Below are 17,451 nucleotides of genomic sequence, written 5' to 3'. Positions count from 1 at the left end.
TGTATAGTAAGAACCCAGAAGCAATCTATGGAACAGTCACATTTTTTGTTCTAGGTACCTTGATCAGCAGCATCAGCGGAAATTTCATTGGTAATTTCTAGCTCTTACCAGGACCAGATATTGCTTGAAGTGGTTTACGTGTATATAACACAGGCTGAGAAACTACACTCTCTAAAGTACGATGTGCTCAATCAATGAAACAGATACTTTGTGCTTCACTTCAATCAAAGCTTTCTGTACCGAAATAAACATTGAAACTGCCTGTAAAACACCTGGGGGTATTAGACGTACAGTCTATTACGAATCTGTACACAAGAAAAAAATATTATTATTTTTTTCCCCCACCAGACAAGTGAAAGCACATTTATGGCTAGATGAAAACTAAAATTCTTGTCACATTTCAAATGTCCATTGGAAAAAAGCCATATAAAAAGGAGCTATAGCACTGTTTTTCCTCAATTTTTTGTAAGTCCAAATTTCAAAATAAAAAGTAAAACTGAGAAAGCAGAAGACCACTAGTTTTCTCAAAAAAAAAAAAAAAAAAAAAAAGTAGTAATGTATGTCTACATTACAGAAAATGCCTGAACGGAATAGTGAATGGTAAAAACACCACACAGCCAGCAAGTTGTTCATACAAATAGCTCGCCAGTCGCCTGCTTTCTTTAACGAGCTTCCAGTATTTCTGTCCTTTTCCCCCACAATAGCTCTGCCCCTCCCCCTCGTCCATGCTCTTTCATACTCTCATGATCCCACACTGCCTTTGGTTCTCCCACAAACCTCCTAAAACTCAGCTCCCAGCTGCGCTAGAAGCCACAAGCGCGGTGGCCGGTTGTGGAGATCTCACAGCGCTGCCCAAGCAGGCAGCAGGCCAGGCCAAACACAGCCGGCTTGTTCCCCTCCCCAGTATATTTCAGCTTCCAAGGACTGCTCCTCCTTCTGTTCAACTGCCAATTTTTATGAAATTTTTAGAAATCCTGCACCTTTGAGAGCACTGCTTTACAGTCGAGTATGAGGCCAAGAGTCAAAAAGTGTGTCTGCGGAGGGAGCATGGGCGGGTATTAACAGACAAACAATAAACATTACATAACTTTGTCTTTTTTTCTTTTTTCTTTTCCTTCCCTCAGATACTCAGCTAAAAAACATAGCTAGCTATGCTATAAATTTATGTTTTCCCAACACTGTATTGATTAAGCTTATTCATCTCATATGAGCAACTGTCTTCTGAATGGTTCAACAGAAATAGTTAACGCAAGACGAGTTATCTGAAAATAATTATTTGCTGCCACTGATTATCTTCTTGCCACTGGATGGCAGCAACAGAACCTCACCTTTTTCTGTTATCCTCAAATTTTATTTCCATTATTCATCTTCATTACCAATTTTAAACAGAATTCTGTACATATCTTAAGCACATTACAGACTTCAATGCTTTAAAGCCAACACTGACAACCGTATTAGTTAAGTCATTAAAACAGCTTAAAGGACAGTGAGATTAACCAGTTCAAAACCCAAACAACTTAATTAAATTCAACTACAAAAGACTAAATGAACGTAGTTTATTTCAGGGAAGTTGTGTTTATGAAGATCTTTATTTTGCCAGTGTGTTTTTCCTGCAAAGCCTCTCTTCTTTCCTCTACACACAAACCATCTTTTAGTCCACTGAGAGCAGCTCCTTGCATCTGATAGATGCTCCTCATCTTTGAGACTCCATCTACAACTGACGCCTATGTTGTTCTGAATCCAGCTCAGCCTGCATGCTACCTGGGTGTATCTTTCATGAATTATGCAAATTAAACTTCTAATTCAATCTTTGCTGATTAGTACAGTATGAGTTTTCCAAACTGAGTATAATTTATTAAATTAATTGCCATAAATCATTTTGACAAGCTTAAATAAATATTTTAATTATAAAAATGTTTTATATGAACAATTTATATGACTGGCAGCATTACATGGAAGCCACACCACCAGAAAGGTAAGAGCTAATCTCTGAGAAAAATCAATTGCATATTCAGTTACTTCCACGCAATTAAAGTCTTCATTTCTTTGAACTCAAACAACATGTTTTTCAGTACTGCTGGGTGAGCTTTTACATCCTGGTGCAACATAAGTTTTCGGTTTGGTTTTTTGCTTGGTTGTTTTTTTACGATGCTCGCCATTTGAAGGAAACTGTTATTTCCTTATATTTACACAGATTATGTTTACAGTTATAATGGACAAAAACTGGGAGCTGGAATGTAGCTCCACCTTGGAAAAGATATCCCTATATCTCTGTAAATGTTGCATCTTACTGTGGTACTTTCCTACTAGTGATTTCATAGTTACTTTAGGAACAAAGGATGTGGTGTTCTTCTCATCTGCAGGTGCAAGTTTAGGAAGTGCAGTATGTTTTCCTTTTCTTTGTATCTTCCCTTTCATAGAAAATGATATTTAGCCTACCTGCAATATTTTTAAATACACGATAACTGTACCACATACCTTTCAATGTCAAAAGGAAAGCAGAACTTCGGAACGCTGTTCAGCACTTCCTGTAAATACAAGTCAAAGAAATAAAGTTAGGATTTTTTTAAAAGGCTTTTGAAAGGCTTTCAGGGCAGTTGTTAACAACTACCCTACAGCTTGCTTTTAAAAAATATCTAAAAATACTCATAACAAATAATAAGTTCAAGGAATATATGATTGCAGAAGATACAGCACACGTTCCTGGACTGAAATAATTGATTATTAAAAAGGAATTAAGTTTGTGCTTTGGCAGATTGCAAAGACAATGCCATAGAAGCCCCAGGAGGCAAAGGCCTGGCCTGAAGGGTATTAACACCCTTCACATCCCCGCTGGGATTCCCTTCAACAAGGCCATATGGATTTTACAAGAAGCACCACACCATATGGGTAAGCCACGTCTGCTGCTACTTGTACCACAGACTAGCCACAGGGACTTCTGACAGATCCTGGCTCAAAAATACAAATGTTGTTTCAATTAAAATGCAGGCAGAGAAAAGGGAATGAAGTTGGCAGCAGAATGAATTACAGAGAGGTATAACAACTCTATACATGTTCCATAGTCAAATGCTGAAAATTATGGAAATCGTCTGCTGGTCCAAAGTAGAAATTTATATGATTAACCCTTTGTGTTTCACAAGCAAGACTTGCTATTAATAAAGGGAAGGGGGTGGGGGGAATCCACCAGATCTACATTCATACCATAATCTGAAAGGATAATGTCACTCTTTTTTGCAGAATTTTATTTAAGAAGCTGTTCAGTGGCAAATTAAATGTGTTAATTAAAATATAAAAATGCTCTCAAACAAGTCGACATTTTTCTTTAAAAAAAATAAAAGTTAATTACGAGATCAGTTAGCAGCAAATATTAAACAATGACTTTACAAGATCCCAGAAAAACAAGTTTTATTTCCTTGCTCCCAAATGGGAAAACGAACCCTCCCTGAAATGCTCAAGCTAAGAAGAGGCAGTCAACGTCAACATCGTTGGCCAAAGCTACAGGATTCCCTTTTTGTAGCAGACCAACAGACATCTCATACTGCTGAACACACGAGTTATCCACAAGGTGTGCACTTTCAGAAAAATGCACATTAACTGCAAATTTCCAGAGCTGCACACAGGGGTTTAGGAACTTGACCTAAGATGTTAGCACTCTCCAGCCTGAATTCTGTTTATTGCATGTTGAACAGTCAACTCCCATTAGGGGAAATTATGTATTTAAATTCCTACACACCACAATGATTATTTACTTCAAACATTTGTCTGGCTCAGTGGATAGCGTAAAGCATGAAGAACCCATGCAAGTTAATCAGCAAGGGGATGAACAGTCCAGGAAAAAGATGCCTCTGAGTACTGGATGCATATATTAGTTGCAACGTTCTAAAGGTATATGATGTGCCCCAGTAAACCATCGTGCAGGAGAAAATGGAAAAGTCAAATTTTCCAGAATTTCTAAGTCATACAAGAGAGTTCAAGAAATCTTTTGAACTTTCACTTTGTCAGCACAGATAAAGAAGGGTATGAAAGTCACATGTTGTGTTTTGGGAAAAGTTATTAACTTAATTATAAATAGCAGTACATATAACATTCTCTAAGAGAAACTGCACAAGCGCCACCCTGCCTGCTGTGAGTGGCCACTGCAGAACAGTGAGGAGCAAAATGCAAACAGGGCAGGTAAACATTTGAATTTCTGTGGGCAGGAAACAAGCATACACGGTGCTGGGAGCAGTAATAACAAACTCTTAACAAAAGCAAGCAAGCAGAACAGGCTAATCAAAACTTTTAACTCAGAAATTTCCTAAACATTTCCAAACAGTCTCTTCACTTCAGGCTCATAAAGCTTGTTTTTCCTCTTCCAAAGAAAGTATTCTATACTCTACTTAAATTCTCTTTCCAAATCTGCACCTATCCTCACGCTGTAAGAAGTAATTTTCTCCTCGCTACCAAGGATTTTAATTGCTGCCTGGCGAGCTTAGCACCAACTCAGAATTTGGTATGGAAATGTATTCATTTATGTTCTCCATTGTATTCTCTCAGAATAAATTATCACACATGAAAAGGAAAACAAAAACAAAATGAAAAAAACAAAGGTATTAGCTCAATATTTTGACTAAATAACCTGAAAATTATGGGTCTGTTTTGCAGCATTTTCCAGGCTGAGCGGCAGGACAGCGTCCCCCAGACCCACTCCGTCCCCCCCAGCCAGCACACGTGCACGTAACTTCTGCAGAGCAGCCTCGCTCGCTTCCCAACTGGCAGGAGCATCCCTCAGGGGACAAGTCTTTAAACCTCCGCACTCTTTAAAATTCAACCAGCCAGCAGGTCTATAGACTGGTGTATAAACAGTATAGACAAAAAAAAAAAAAAAATCCTCTCAGCTTATGTCAGTGACAAAGCAGCTCAGCAGTTGACTGCTGCTCCCCTGACAGCATAAGCTGGGTTTACACAGATCAATAGATGGAAGTCCTACCTAGCTTCCAGGGCTCAGTTTTCTCCCTTAATTACAGGTACTATTCAGGTTTTTTAAATGGAGGAAAATAATACGCCCTCAGGACGCTCCTAGACAAATTTCAAATGCAAATGACATTATATGCACATTCACAGTCACTATTCATGTACAACTGCAGTTGATACTTTTAGTAACCTCTCTATGAATAAACTTTGAGCTCTGTCTCCTAATGGGTCATCATTTTCAAGGATCCGTAACTCCACCAGGACCTCTTCTCGAGGCAACATACACACTCTCAGAAAAAGAGTAACTTATTTAGTGTAATTTATTTTGTACCTTCATAAAAGCATGCCTTTATTTGTGAAGACAAAAGCTTGTACAAGTCTTCAGAAAGCAAAATATCCTTAATTTGCATGTCCCATGATTATTTCCTCCTCCGGTTCTCACACTATTAGTGCTTTCAGAAACGGTCACTGTATCATAAAGGCAAGAAATTGCATACAGGGGGAACACTGTAACAATATTGTAAAAAAAACCAAGTAAAAGTTTACCTATTTGCTTTCAAACACCAAACAAACATCTACAGTTGCATACACAATTGAGTTTAATTGCTAAGTTATCCTCTATCTCATTCCTTACACAAGCTCCAAAAGAAAGAAGAAAATCATAAAATTAGTGTCATGTGAACTATATCAGCTGCTTCCCTCACAAAAAGCTTAAACAAAAATGGAAACAGTATTTAAGGAAATATTTCCTTTATGCCTATAGCACAGCAGCAAAAACTTGCATTCTCACAGGCTCATGGTCCAGCAGTTTTATTAATTCCCTTTCATCAATTGCAGTGCACAACTCCAGCCTGGCCTGGTCATGCTCACTGGCTCTATATTGAGATGATATAACAGAAGCTAAAAAGAATTATTTAGTGTTCCTTGCTTATTTTGATACCCGTACAGCTAATTCTATGTATCATCATTTTATAAAGCAACGTAAAAGCTGTTAGAAGATGCTTCTGAACTCACCACACCAGCTTTCTGGAGAAAAGCTCCTGATAACTCACAGTCTTGTTCTGAACTGAAATTACTCGTTAGTCATTTTGGTTAGATATAAGATCGATACCATATACTTTACTAACTAGAAAAGATAGGATTTATATATATAAATATAATATCACAGTCAGTTGATACAAGCATATGAAACCTTCACAGCTGTTTAGTATACATTGCAGAGCATGGTGATTTGGGAGGGTACTTGTTTCTTTTTCCACTCGATCAAGACACGATGTGATCTCACTACAGCCAGAAGGTGGTAGGGGAGCTGCTTCTATTAAGAAAATTGCACCAGATTTGATATGTATAACATAATCAGCTTATTAATGTATCTCTACACAGGCATGAGTGTGGTTTTTTACTTTGTCTTCTGCATTTCTACCAGTTACATTTGTCTATGGAGACAAGGGCTGATGACTTGATGAACCAACAAAAATTAAATATTTCAGTAGTATAACATTAAATGATGAAGTTAAGTATTGAAGCATAACCTGATTAATTTCTGAGGTTAGAAGAATGTGGAAACTATTCAGCCCAGCATTTTTATTTTCTTACTAAAACATATTCTGCATTTGTATCTAGGTGAGGAGGGAAAAGAACCTGACTAAGTGCATTCCTGTGAAATGATTAAAAATCTTCCCCAGTAGGAATACTGTAAGGTACCCAGAACGTTGAACCACTTCTTAAAAGAGTGTTTAGGCACCATTTTTTAAGAGAGCCTTGTTACCTTCCAGCTGTTTCTGTGTTTATCTGCAGTGTAAGGCTGCTCCTCAACCAAGCAGGTGGGTTCTCCCCCAGGTGCACGCTACACATACAAAGACATCTCTGGAGATGGAAGGGTTCAGCCTTACACCGAGACGCAGTTACACTGTGTCCATTCCAGAGACACATCAGGATACCCAGGGAAGAAATGGCTTAAGTAAAAGAGATAGTAACCAAGACCATTTGAATTATTTCATTACATAATCCAGACCAGGTTACCAAAATCATAATATAAAAATATAAACCAGCGCTCAAATAGCTATCGATCTATCTTTCCTCATCTCTTTATGCTGTTTCGAGGCAGAGATAGCCAAAGAAACATCAATTATAGGAGCACAAATAAATGGTCACCCACTTATTTACAAAACACTTCCCTCCTCCCATTATCCTTACTTCTTCAACTGTTTTCTTTCTCAGTAACAATCTTTTTCTAGCTTTTGTTTTCTCTTATTTCTCTATTTTATTTTTGTGAAGTCCTTTTCTCCCACCCCTCTTACTGAAAGGGGACATTCTCTTTTTTTGTCAGTCTTATCTTTGTCATATCTACTTTATTAAGCAGTCTCCTTTTTTTTCCCCTTGTTGACAAAAGCTACTTGCTGTTCTATTTCAGTATTTCATCTAACTGTCCTGCAAAACTCTTATTTTCTTCCTGCTAGAACTTCCTCTCCCTACTAACCTCTCCAGAAATGTGTTCTCTTGAAACACCTGACTGCAAGGGCTCTCTTGTGGTTCTTCTTAATAGTTTTCCCTACTCAAATCTCCATCTCCAACTCCAATGTCTTCTCTTCGCTCTTAACCCAACTTGCTCTCTCTTCTTTTCTCGGAGGGGACTCTGTTTCACCATACCTCACCACAGTTTTCAGTCACCCTGTACCAGTCCAAACACACAAACGAGATCTACTTGAGATTGAAGCCTACCATGACAGGTACTTCTGACTCAAACCAGTAACTTCAGTGGGAATATTTAAATGCTTAAAGTTAAGCACAAATTTAGGTTCATTCTTAAATCAAAGCCAGGCTGTTTAGCATCTTGCAGCATTGAGCCCTTCATCATTACGGTTTATCAAAGGTGAAATTCTAATGCTGCCACATAAAACAGCCGATGAAAAGGCAAGCTCTGTCCTCACCACTGACTCTTCCTTCTCCTCCCTCTGAAGCTGCGCACACCCATGGCAGGGGACCCATGTGAAGCCAGCAGCAGCAGTTATATTTCAAAGACTTAGCTCTTACCTCTGCTAAAAATCTAATCATGAAATTGTAGCTACAATAAAGGCAGGCCCAAATGGTTTGAACAACAAAAAAGTTTAATCTTGGATTATGTTCATGGAAATTCAAAGGTCTAAAGTACGGAAGTCATTATTAGGCCTCTGTAACTATTTTTAACCTCTAAGTGCCTCTCCAAAGGGCATCATTCAGTGATTATCTAGTAGTTCTGTATGGTACCAAAAAGAAAAAAAAACTACCACCTGCTTTCTGAACATTTAAAGCAAAGAATACAGAAATCGAATGCAAATGGCTTAGGGTAGAGATGCAAAACTTTTTAAAAATAAATAAAGATGTACCTTAAAGCTACAGAACTTCAGTGTTGAAAGAATAAACCACTAAATCAGCTTTTTATTTTACTTTTTTTAAAGCCAGAAATGTCAAGTTTTAAATATTTTAGCTATCATTTCCATATTTGTCAATTAAAGTGTACATACGATTTAGAATTTTCAGGAGTTCAAAGTCACTTGTGAAGAAGAGACTGGACATCAGAATGTACAACTACGTGACTCTAACAAGCTCTCTGCAACACAAGCAACGCTATTCTCCAACCTTTATGAATCATTTGAAATATAAAACTTTTCCAGACTTACCAGTGAGTCCCACTTTGTACATGGAAAGAAATACAATCAGTAGTTGGTGTTTTTTTTTTTGCATTTTCACCTTTGGATATTTCAGATTTTCCTCTAGATCAAATTATGAAGAATTCTCTGAAATTGTTTCAGAGAAATATTAATATATAATAGCAATTATTAATTGGCTTGCTAATCACATTTATGGAGTAGACCCACGAAAGTCATGTGCACACCGCACCATTTCATTTGCAGCACAGGATGAATGCAGCCATGACATGAAATAGTGGGCTAACAAAACTGTGACACCAGAGTTTCAGTGCTGCGTGGGTGGCAAACCGCAGGCCCACAGATGTGCCCCCTAAGCTCTACCTGTTGCAATACTTCTCTTCCCACAAGAGAAAAAAGAAGATCTGTGCCATCACAGCTCCCTCAGGATAGACCTGCTCTTGTCACCTCAGAATTCTCAGGATCAGTTTCAGATAGCGCTGTGTTTCCTGACACCTGATTCTATCCCAATACAGCTGACACATACAAGTTCCTGACAAACACACGAAGGGGAAGGTAATTCTGGAACACCCAGCAGAATCTGTCACTAGTGGATTCAAGAAGGATGAAAACTCCACTGTGCTGAGCTGTGCGTACATTCCTACAATAACAGATTCTTTTCACCCACAGAACACAAATTCCACTCCACTGCTGAGAACAACTGTTGCTCCTCATTTAGTTGGCTCCCAGGTAAAGTACAGCTGGAGAGGCCCTACAGCCTGGGACTTTCAGAATCATAACACCCAAACACCAAGCTTTTTAGAGGAAGATCTGCTCTCTAAGAAGTGTCATGGTTTCATAATTCTAAAGCTTATTCAGAGATGCGTTCATTGTCTAAAATGAGGAGCTCAATAGCTGCAAATGAGGAGGAGACTGCTTACAAATTCAGAGATTTTTATAAGATGTTGGGAGTCTCTATTTGTCTTATTGTTCCTAAATTTCATCATGTAACCAGTTAAAAATAAAGCATATTTCAGCCATAGCTGTTTCCAGCATAACACACAGGGACCCAAAGTTCACTTTAAAATAACAAGCTCAGTTACAAATAGCAGAACAGTTAAAACAACGTGAAGTTCAGCACAGCTTAATTTACCTGCTTTAAAAAACCCTCACCTTTCCTGGAACTCATAATAAAAAATAAAAATTGACAAGGCTCTTCTCCCCAAAGAAAGCTTCCATTAGAGTAAGTGTAGATTGACATGTTACTATCTATCCCTATTACTGGCAAGGCAAACAAAAATAAGTAAAACTTTGCCATACTGCTCTAGAAAACATGTAACATTTGTATCCCACGCACCAATAAGTAGTTTCCCCTTACTTCCCGGACTGGTGTCAGGGAGACCGTTATACCCCAGTCAGCATGGGAGAGCTGGGAAAAACAGGAAAATGCTCTTCGGTCTCCAGTCTTAAGATTACTATGTGGGCAATATTTAACTTTTAAGGCAGTATTTATTGCCTTTAAGAAAGTTCATTATATTTTGTACAAAAAAAGACACCAGCGTATGACACAAATTTCTATCATCATGCAGGAGGGAAAAAGTTACTTTTTATTAATACACACTTTCAATGACAGCAACTCTTAACATTATCTAGAAACTCAAGAGAAATTGCCTTAAACTAGGGGTAAGGTAGACATCACTTTCAAAATCCAAATACGTAAACCTTTGAAGGCCAGGTTAAAACCCATGTGTCACCCTGCACAGCTGAGGGCAGGCATACTCACTTCATTCAAGACGTCTTAAGATTTCCCACTGCTTACACCACCAGTTAAGGTGCATCCTTGGCAGCAACACTGAGAATCTCCTGCACGTTCTGTTTGGATGCTGTTTCTCCAGTAGCAAAAAAAAAATAACCACACAAAAAAAAACCACAACCACACACATATTAAAACCAGTTCTTATTTATTTTTTTTACCTGTTAAGTTTTTTCACTCCACCTTGGAATACCTCTGATAGCTCAGAACAGAAATGAGCCTACTTGCAACATACCCAAGTCCACCTGTTCAACAGACTGCTTTAAAGTGCCGTTTGCGAGTCCGGAAACGCCTGCAGAACAGTATCAAGAAATATCTCTAGTAGACCATAGTTGACACTCAAGTCAAAAGGCTCCCATTTGCAAAATTTACTTACCAATCACCAAGGAAAGAAATTTTTAAAAGGAAAATTAAGTATTTTATTTCCATAAAAATAAAATGTACTGAAAAAGTCATAAAATGTCAAGCATGCAAATTCCACTCTTGATGACACTTGATGTATTTCAGATTCAACTCCAAGCATAATATTTTCCATATTCCAAATACTTCTTCCTCCATAAATCCTAGCGTTTCACCAGAGACTTCAAACTATGCATAGTACTAATTATAAAAGAGAGAAACAAAAAAAAAGAGCAACTGCAGTTTTGATGGAAGTAACCAATGCAGAAGACCCACAACATGCAGACAACATCAGACAACCAGAATGAAAGGTCAGAGGCAAGAAAAGGAGAAGATCATTTTTGAGGCAGAAGGGAGAAACCAGCTAAATGGATTTACTTTATAAATTAGATAATGGTTTCTACCTGCACATGGCACCATGTTATCTTTTCAATACTGGTGATCAGAGGTTGCCAGGCTTTTGGATATACAACCAGCAAACAGTTCTGACAACTATTGCCGTTCTTTCAAGTCTACTCTTAGCATCATCAGTAAAAAGTCTGGATTTTTCCAAAATTTTTCCAATTTTTCCAATTTCCAAATTGGAAATTTCCAAAAATTTCCAAAGTTTTCCAGGCTGGCAGGTTAAAAAGGGAGGAAAAACAAAAAAAAAACAAACAAAAAAAATCCTCACCTTATTTGAAATAGCACTTTACATTTTCCAACTCCCTCAGTTTTCTACCCATTATGCTTTCACCCAGGCATATTTCAGAAGCAGAAGCAAGCAAACATTATGCCTACAGCAGCCAAACTGGGTACAGCAGCCTGAGCGTGACAGAATTGCTCCTTTTTCTGAACTAAGTCCTAAGTATAAATAAGAAGTACTGCACTGGTTACCTAAAAGACATGTCCTGAAACAGAGACTGTCTGTAAACAGCAGGATGTCGTTCCTTGCCTAGAAAGCTTCTACTGAACAATTGGTTTGCCCAGTAAATACCCAGTATACCCAGTACCGATGTACACAGAAAGGTCAGCCCCAGCTCTGCAGATCACTTACATGCAAAAACTGGCCTGCTGAGGCTGGGGAGCGCAACTGTTGTTAAGGTGCCGGGTGATGCTCTTCCAGAATCAGAACTTTCCACTGATTATTTTTTTTTTTTTTTAATAAAATGACTGTACAGCATATGCCATGATGAAATCCTGATTTTTCTGGCAACTCAGAAATTAGAAGTAGTTAATGAATGAAGTATCGCATAAGTTAATTAACAACTTGGGTGCCATGCCAAGAGTAAATATCTGTAGTAGATGGAGAGTGACTTATGTAGACAAATAAGGTGAGACAGTCCAAAAGCTAAACCCTTGACTGGCTCGTCCACCTTTACACATGTAGCCCCACGCAGAAGCGCGCCAGCTCGCGCGGCTGCATCAGCAGTAGGGGAAGTACATTATGTTGTACAGGGTAGTGAAACCCATTACATGTGTGGGCTGAGTTTCTTGAGCTAGAAGGATCTATAACGAAAAGAAAAGGAACTGAGAAAGGAAATCAGCTTCTAAGGAACCTGCTAGGATTATCGTTTCATAATTACAATTATTTTTACATTACAATGCTATTTTTATACAAGAAACTGTTATTTCTTGTTTTACAGGCAGCATAGGTCAAATTCTAAGCCTGACCATAATACAGCTCAACAGGAATCACTTGCAGTAATAGTTTTTCAATACTAAACTCGGACTTTATCAACAGTGTTGAAAAATGGAAGAGAGATGAAAGAACTCCACGACCAAAGAAGGACAGGGAAGAAACAAACAAGCATAACTGTAAAGCCCTAATATAATCCTTGTGTTTCCAGATGCAGACAGATGACAAGACAGATGACCATCACACACACACACAAAGAAAATACACAATGGACATATGATTAGATATATTTTTTCCCAAGGAGATAGACACTGTACATTCACTTCACCTATGGCTGCTCCTGCCCAGCCCTCTGGCTCCCTGCTATGGCACCATTGCTGGAGATGACTTTGAAACAATTTCAGGTTGGCGTTTCTGCATGGAAGCATCCATCAGCCACTTCAGCACAAAGCCAGTCAGCTTCGTTTAGACCTCCAATAAAGCATAAGCCAACTTTGAAGAGCTAAGAGGAGGGGATGGCAGCTTCCACCAGCGAGCCAGGCAGCACAAGTGGTAACAGCCAGGAAGATTTTCAGCTGCTTTACTTTGATCCAGAAGAATGAAACTGCCCATGCCCAGGGAAGACACTCACAAATGTAACCCGAGTATTCACCGCACTTACTGAAAATCAATAAAAATCCTGTCCCTACAGCAGGATTTCTCTCTAAAGTGAAAGAGGTCTTCCCTCTTCCCAACTTTAGTCTAAAACTCAAGAATTGATGCACCGAGTCTGCACTGGCCCAGCATGTCTTCTCTAATAGTGGCTACTAACACCTAGTGAAGGACAAGGGACAGAGAGAAGCATGCACTGTAACCTCCGGCAGGTTACTTCTCAGATGTGGACCTTTTGTTACTGATGGTACTTTTATTAATGACTGCAGACAGAAACTGACACACAAAACACAGAAACTCAACGCCTCTGCTTAGGGAAGAAGCAAACAGTATACCAGCCAAGTAGTTCACAATGCCTTGAAAACTTATACAGAAGTAATGAGTACCAGAAATAATTATATTCAATGGATTAATGTATTTCCCTTCCTGATCACCTGTCTGGAGCTGCTTCACTTTCACTTACTCCTCATCCAAGACTCCAAACCATGTAGTCTGGACCCCTGTAGCTGCAGACCACTAACCACCCCTGCCTTGCTCTTGCTGCTGGCAAAGTCCTCTGCTGCTCCACTTCCTCATCTCGGTCCCATCAAGCCTCATTCTTTGGCACCAGATTGCCCTGGGGTTCCAATCATCATAACTGAACTATGGCATTTGATCTGAGACCATTTCCTAACATAAGTAAAAGGAAGTTATTTTATTTAACAAAATACAAACAAGTTACTTGAAGTGGCACTTCAAATACCTGTAGCAGTAACAGTGAACCTCAGATACTCTCCCAGTTCTGCAGAAAACTATCATCAGGAAAGGCAGAGCAACAGCCAAGAACCAAACAGAGTGTTCAGGAATACAAGTTCAGGAACCAAATACAGGCTTCAGGAACCACACAGTACCAAACATAAAAAGAGCTGAGCCAATTAGGATAGTCCTCAAAAAATCCAGCAGTAAGCTTGAGAGAACAGCAACGCTGAAAGTAGAAGAAGAGGCAACATACTGAAGACTAAAGTGGACGGAGGGTGCTAAGCAAGTAGGTGAGGAAGTGTATTGTAGCATGGAATAAGGAATTAAGTGACACGACTGGAATATTCTGAGGGCAGTCGAGGGCAGTCAACACCACCACACATGACAATTTGGCAGTCTTTCTGGAAGACATTCCAAATGATTGTCATCACCATTTCAGCCATCAGTTAATTTCTTCTTCTTTGTTTTGGCACATCGCTGAAGGCTGTAGGAAAAGCCAAATCACTAACAGATATTTTTGATAGGATGATACAGAATATCTGAAGGACAGTCAAATATAAATACTGTACTTATTTGAGCAAACAGAGAAAAGAACATTTTACAAAATGTAGTCCCCCAATATCACGGCTGTATAATTAAAAAGAAATGGCTAACATATGCATACAGTCTATTAAAATGTACATAATTTATTTGACTCAAAACGAAAACATATCTAACAAGTAATTCCATTCATCTGGCCCTTTTTCACCCAGCCTTAAGATATACAAATGCATGCCTTTTCACCAGAACACAGCAGCTGGGAATGAAAAGGAAAGCATTCAAATGATCATTTTCACATCATATTCCATCGTCTTTTCACCAGCTTCTCCCCAGTCTTTCTTTGAGTCCCATTCTGTTACGAGAGAGCTGCTTTTTAGATCAATTCATATTTCCATAATCCACACTGCTGTTTCTCCCTCTCCTCCCCAGGGTGGACTAACCCCTGCATCCAGAACTATGGCTTACAACTGTCATTAAGACCTATAACAATAACAAGATAACAAAAGAGCTGGTAGAGATGAGGATAGCCAGTACCATATGCTGATCAAGTTCAACATTTTTAACTTAAAAGCTCTGTAAAACAAAACTGCCACAAGCCTGAAAACAAGCATGCCTGATATTGCCACCTGTCCTCACAACTTCAAGAAAGTTCAATGTTTTCAGTAGTGGGCTTTTATGATTTTATAAATAAAAGTCTCAAAGATTTATTCTGTCTCTGTTAGGATGAATTAAAAAAAACCCTGAGACTGCATCTTGGGATATTCACATCTTGAATGGTACAAGGGTCTTGTCGATCCTGGGCATTCCCAGCATGTCTAGGTGGGCAGATATTTCACAGAATGTTTATCAAGATCAGATAGATCTTTTCTGTTCATGCAGGGCGGTTGGTCACTATAAATACACCTCCGTGTTTTCCTGCCAATTCTCTATCAGCTGTGATTTGCATAGACAGCAGTCACTGCTGCCTCACACACCCAGTATTCTTCAGTAAGAGCAATACGTATTTCAAACATGAATTGTCAGGAAATTACAACAAACTATCTTACCCTGACAAAGCTTACTTGCAATGCACAAAGTTGCCATCATCTCAGCTGGGTTAATTGTTTTCCTCAAAGTTACACAGGGATCAGAGTTCCAAAATATCCTTAAAACTAAACAATGGTGTGTAACATTCAGAAAAAAATACTTTTGAAAATTAGTAATCTCATTAGATTCCTCCCTTCTCATACCAATGTACCCAAATACTAATCAAACCTATTAATACACATGCAACAAAGTCCCAAAACCCTTTTCAAGATTTACCGACAAAAACAAAGCAAGCACCTACCTAGTTAGCATAAACATTTGAAACATGTATTTAACGCCTCATCAGTATAAAAGAACAAAGCCATCCAATGCGGAAAGCCAGTGAGATGCATCCCCTAACAGCACGCCTGCAGCCTTGAAAGAGTGTAAACAGTCTCGTACCTCCTGGGTTCCTGCCGCTCTCTTAGGAGTGCACAGAGGAACAAAAAAACAGCACAACTGCCTTCCACACGTTATTTTGACTCAGACAGCAGATTTTAGCTTGCTTCTGGAGGTATATATATTTATATTTTTTTTTATAAAACTTGTACTATTATTTAAATCTTTTCAAAAAATAATATAAGCTCTTTCATATTGGCCTCATTTATATAATTGCTGCCACAATCCATGCAATTAAATATTCCATCCTGCAAGAAACTGAGCACACTTTGACTCCAATCAGACATTCATTTAAGCCAGGCTTAACTTTTAATAGTTAATACATACATCGAAAATGTACAATTACTGTTTTGACTGTACAGTAAGTGTATGCTGAGGGAAGGCTAGCATATTACATATTAGTACTTCAGAGGATTTATACCTTAAACAACTGATGTTTACATGCGCGCATGTATATCTATATATTTTATATATACAAGTACTTTCACATGAATCCGATTGACATGTATAATATCAGGCTTTAGTACTTAGGTCACTACAGGATAAGGAGTAAGGTTATTGCTCACATATGGTCACTTTTGCATAATGTGATACATTAAAAAATAGAACCCAGATGTTATAAAACATGAATTATAAAATATGAGATAATAACACAAAGGGTGTTACAGTAACTTTATAACAAATAGTAGAGATTCCTCACATGGGATGCCACATCCCTCACCGTTTACTCATCTGCAGCGTTTGGGAAAAGTCTGACATGAAGAAGCAGGTTTGGTCTGCTTGCCTTAGAAAGCAGAGAGCGAGAGAAGATCAGATGAAATCTGCAACACTACCAATGTTCTAATGCACAATCTCAATTCCTTCTCAACCCACACCTTCAGTCAACAACCCCTTGTCATACTTGATACGACTAAAGTGGCAAGATAATCTCCTGCCGTATTAGCCATTTGTCTCATCCTTCTGGTGAGATGTTTTTCACCAGCAGAGAAGTGGCAGACAAAGAAAGAAATTATTATGTGATTAGAAAGGAGAAGAATAAGAGCTATTCAATGGATCCGTTTTTCTATACACTGGGACCTACTGCAGATGGAAATCACTTTGGACCAATAAGCAGTCAGATTTAAAAGCAACTGAATTCTTACACAGCTAAAAATACCATCTAAAATAGTTGTAAGTACTAACTTTGTAAGAAATGTTAGACTTCACATGCTTCGAAGGTTAAGACAACACAGAAAGCAGCACTGCCCCTGGCTGAGCCACTGGTACCTGCTGGTGCTGTCGGCACTGTGCTCTCGCCCTTCCTTGTGCCAACACTACTCCTCTTCCCAGGAATGTTTCAACCCAATGAAGTTACTGGGAGCTTGAGTGTGTTTATTTCCAGAACAGCTACGAGGAGAGGCATACTGGAGGCATCCAGGCACATCTGACATCAACAGGGCTTTGCCACCGACTCCGCTGCCACGACAAGACAGCCGGAGTCAGCAGATCTCCGTTGTGCTGGGTGACATGAATTTTGGCAGAGACACACAACTACTTTTTCAACAGTTATGAAGTATTTCATTTTTGGAAACAAAGTTGTTTGGTTTATTTGGATTGCTTCTCTAAAGCACTTAAAGAATACTTCATTTTCTAAAACTACCAGATCTTTT

General features: G+C 38.7%; 1 protein-coding gene across 5 annotated transcripts in view; it reads right to left on the bottom strand.

Moving 5' to 3' along the window:
• Positions 1–17,451, bottom strand: part of DENND1B (DENN domain containing 1B) — a 166,643-nt gene that overhangs the window by 102,365 nt on the left and 46,827 nt on the right. For all 5 annotated transcript variants that reach the window (XM_055724383.1, XM_055724382.1, XM_055724380.1 and 2 more), the window contains exon 4: positions 2,479–2,528. In XM_055724383.1, the coding sequence (XP_055580358.1) occupies positions 2,479–2,528 (50 nt within the window). The remainder of the gene's footprint in view (positions 1–2,478; positions 2,529–17,451) is intronic.

The sequence above is a fragment of the Falco cherrug genome, chromosome 12, assembly GCF_023634085.1.
Source record: "Falco cherrug isolate bFalChe1 chromosome 12, bFalChe1.pri, whole genome shotgun sequence".
Lineage (NCBI taxonomy): Eukaryota > Metazoa > Chordata > Aves > Falconiformes > Falconidae > Falco > Falco cherrug.
Note: the sequence above shows the minus strand (reverse complement) of the source record. Positions and strands in the feature narration are given on the sequence as shown.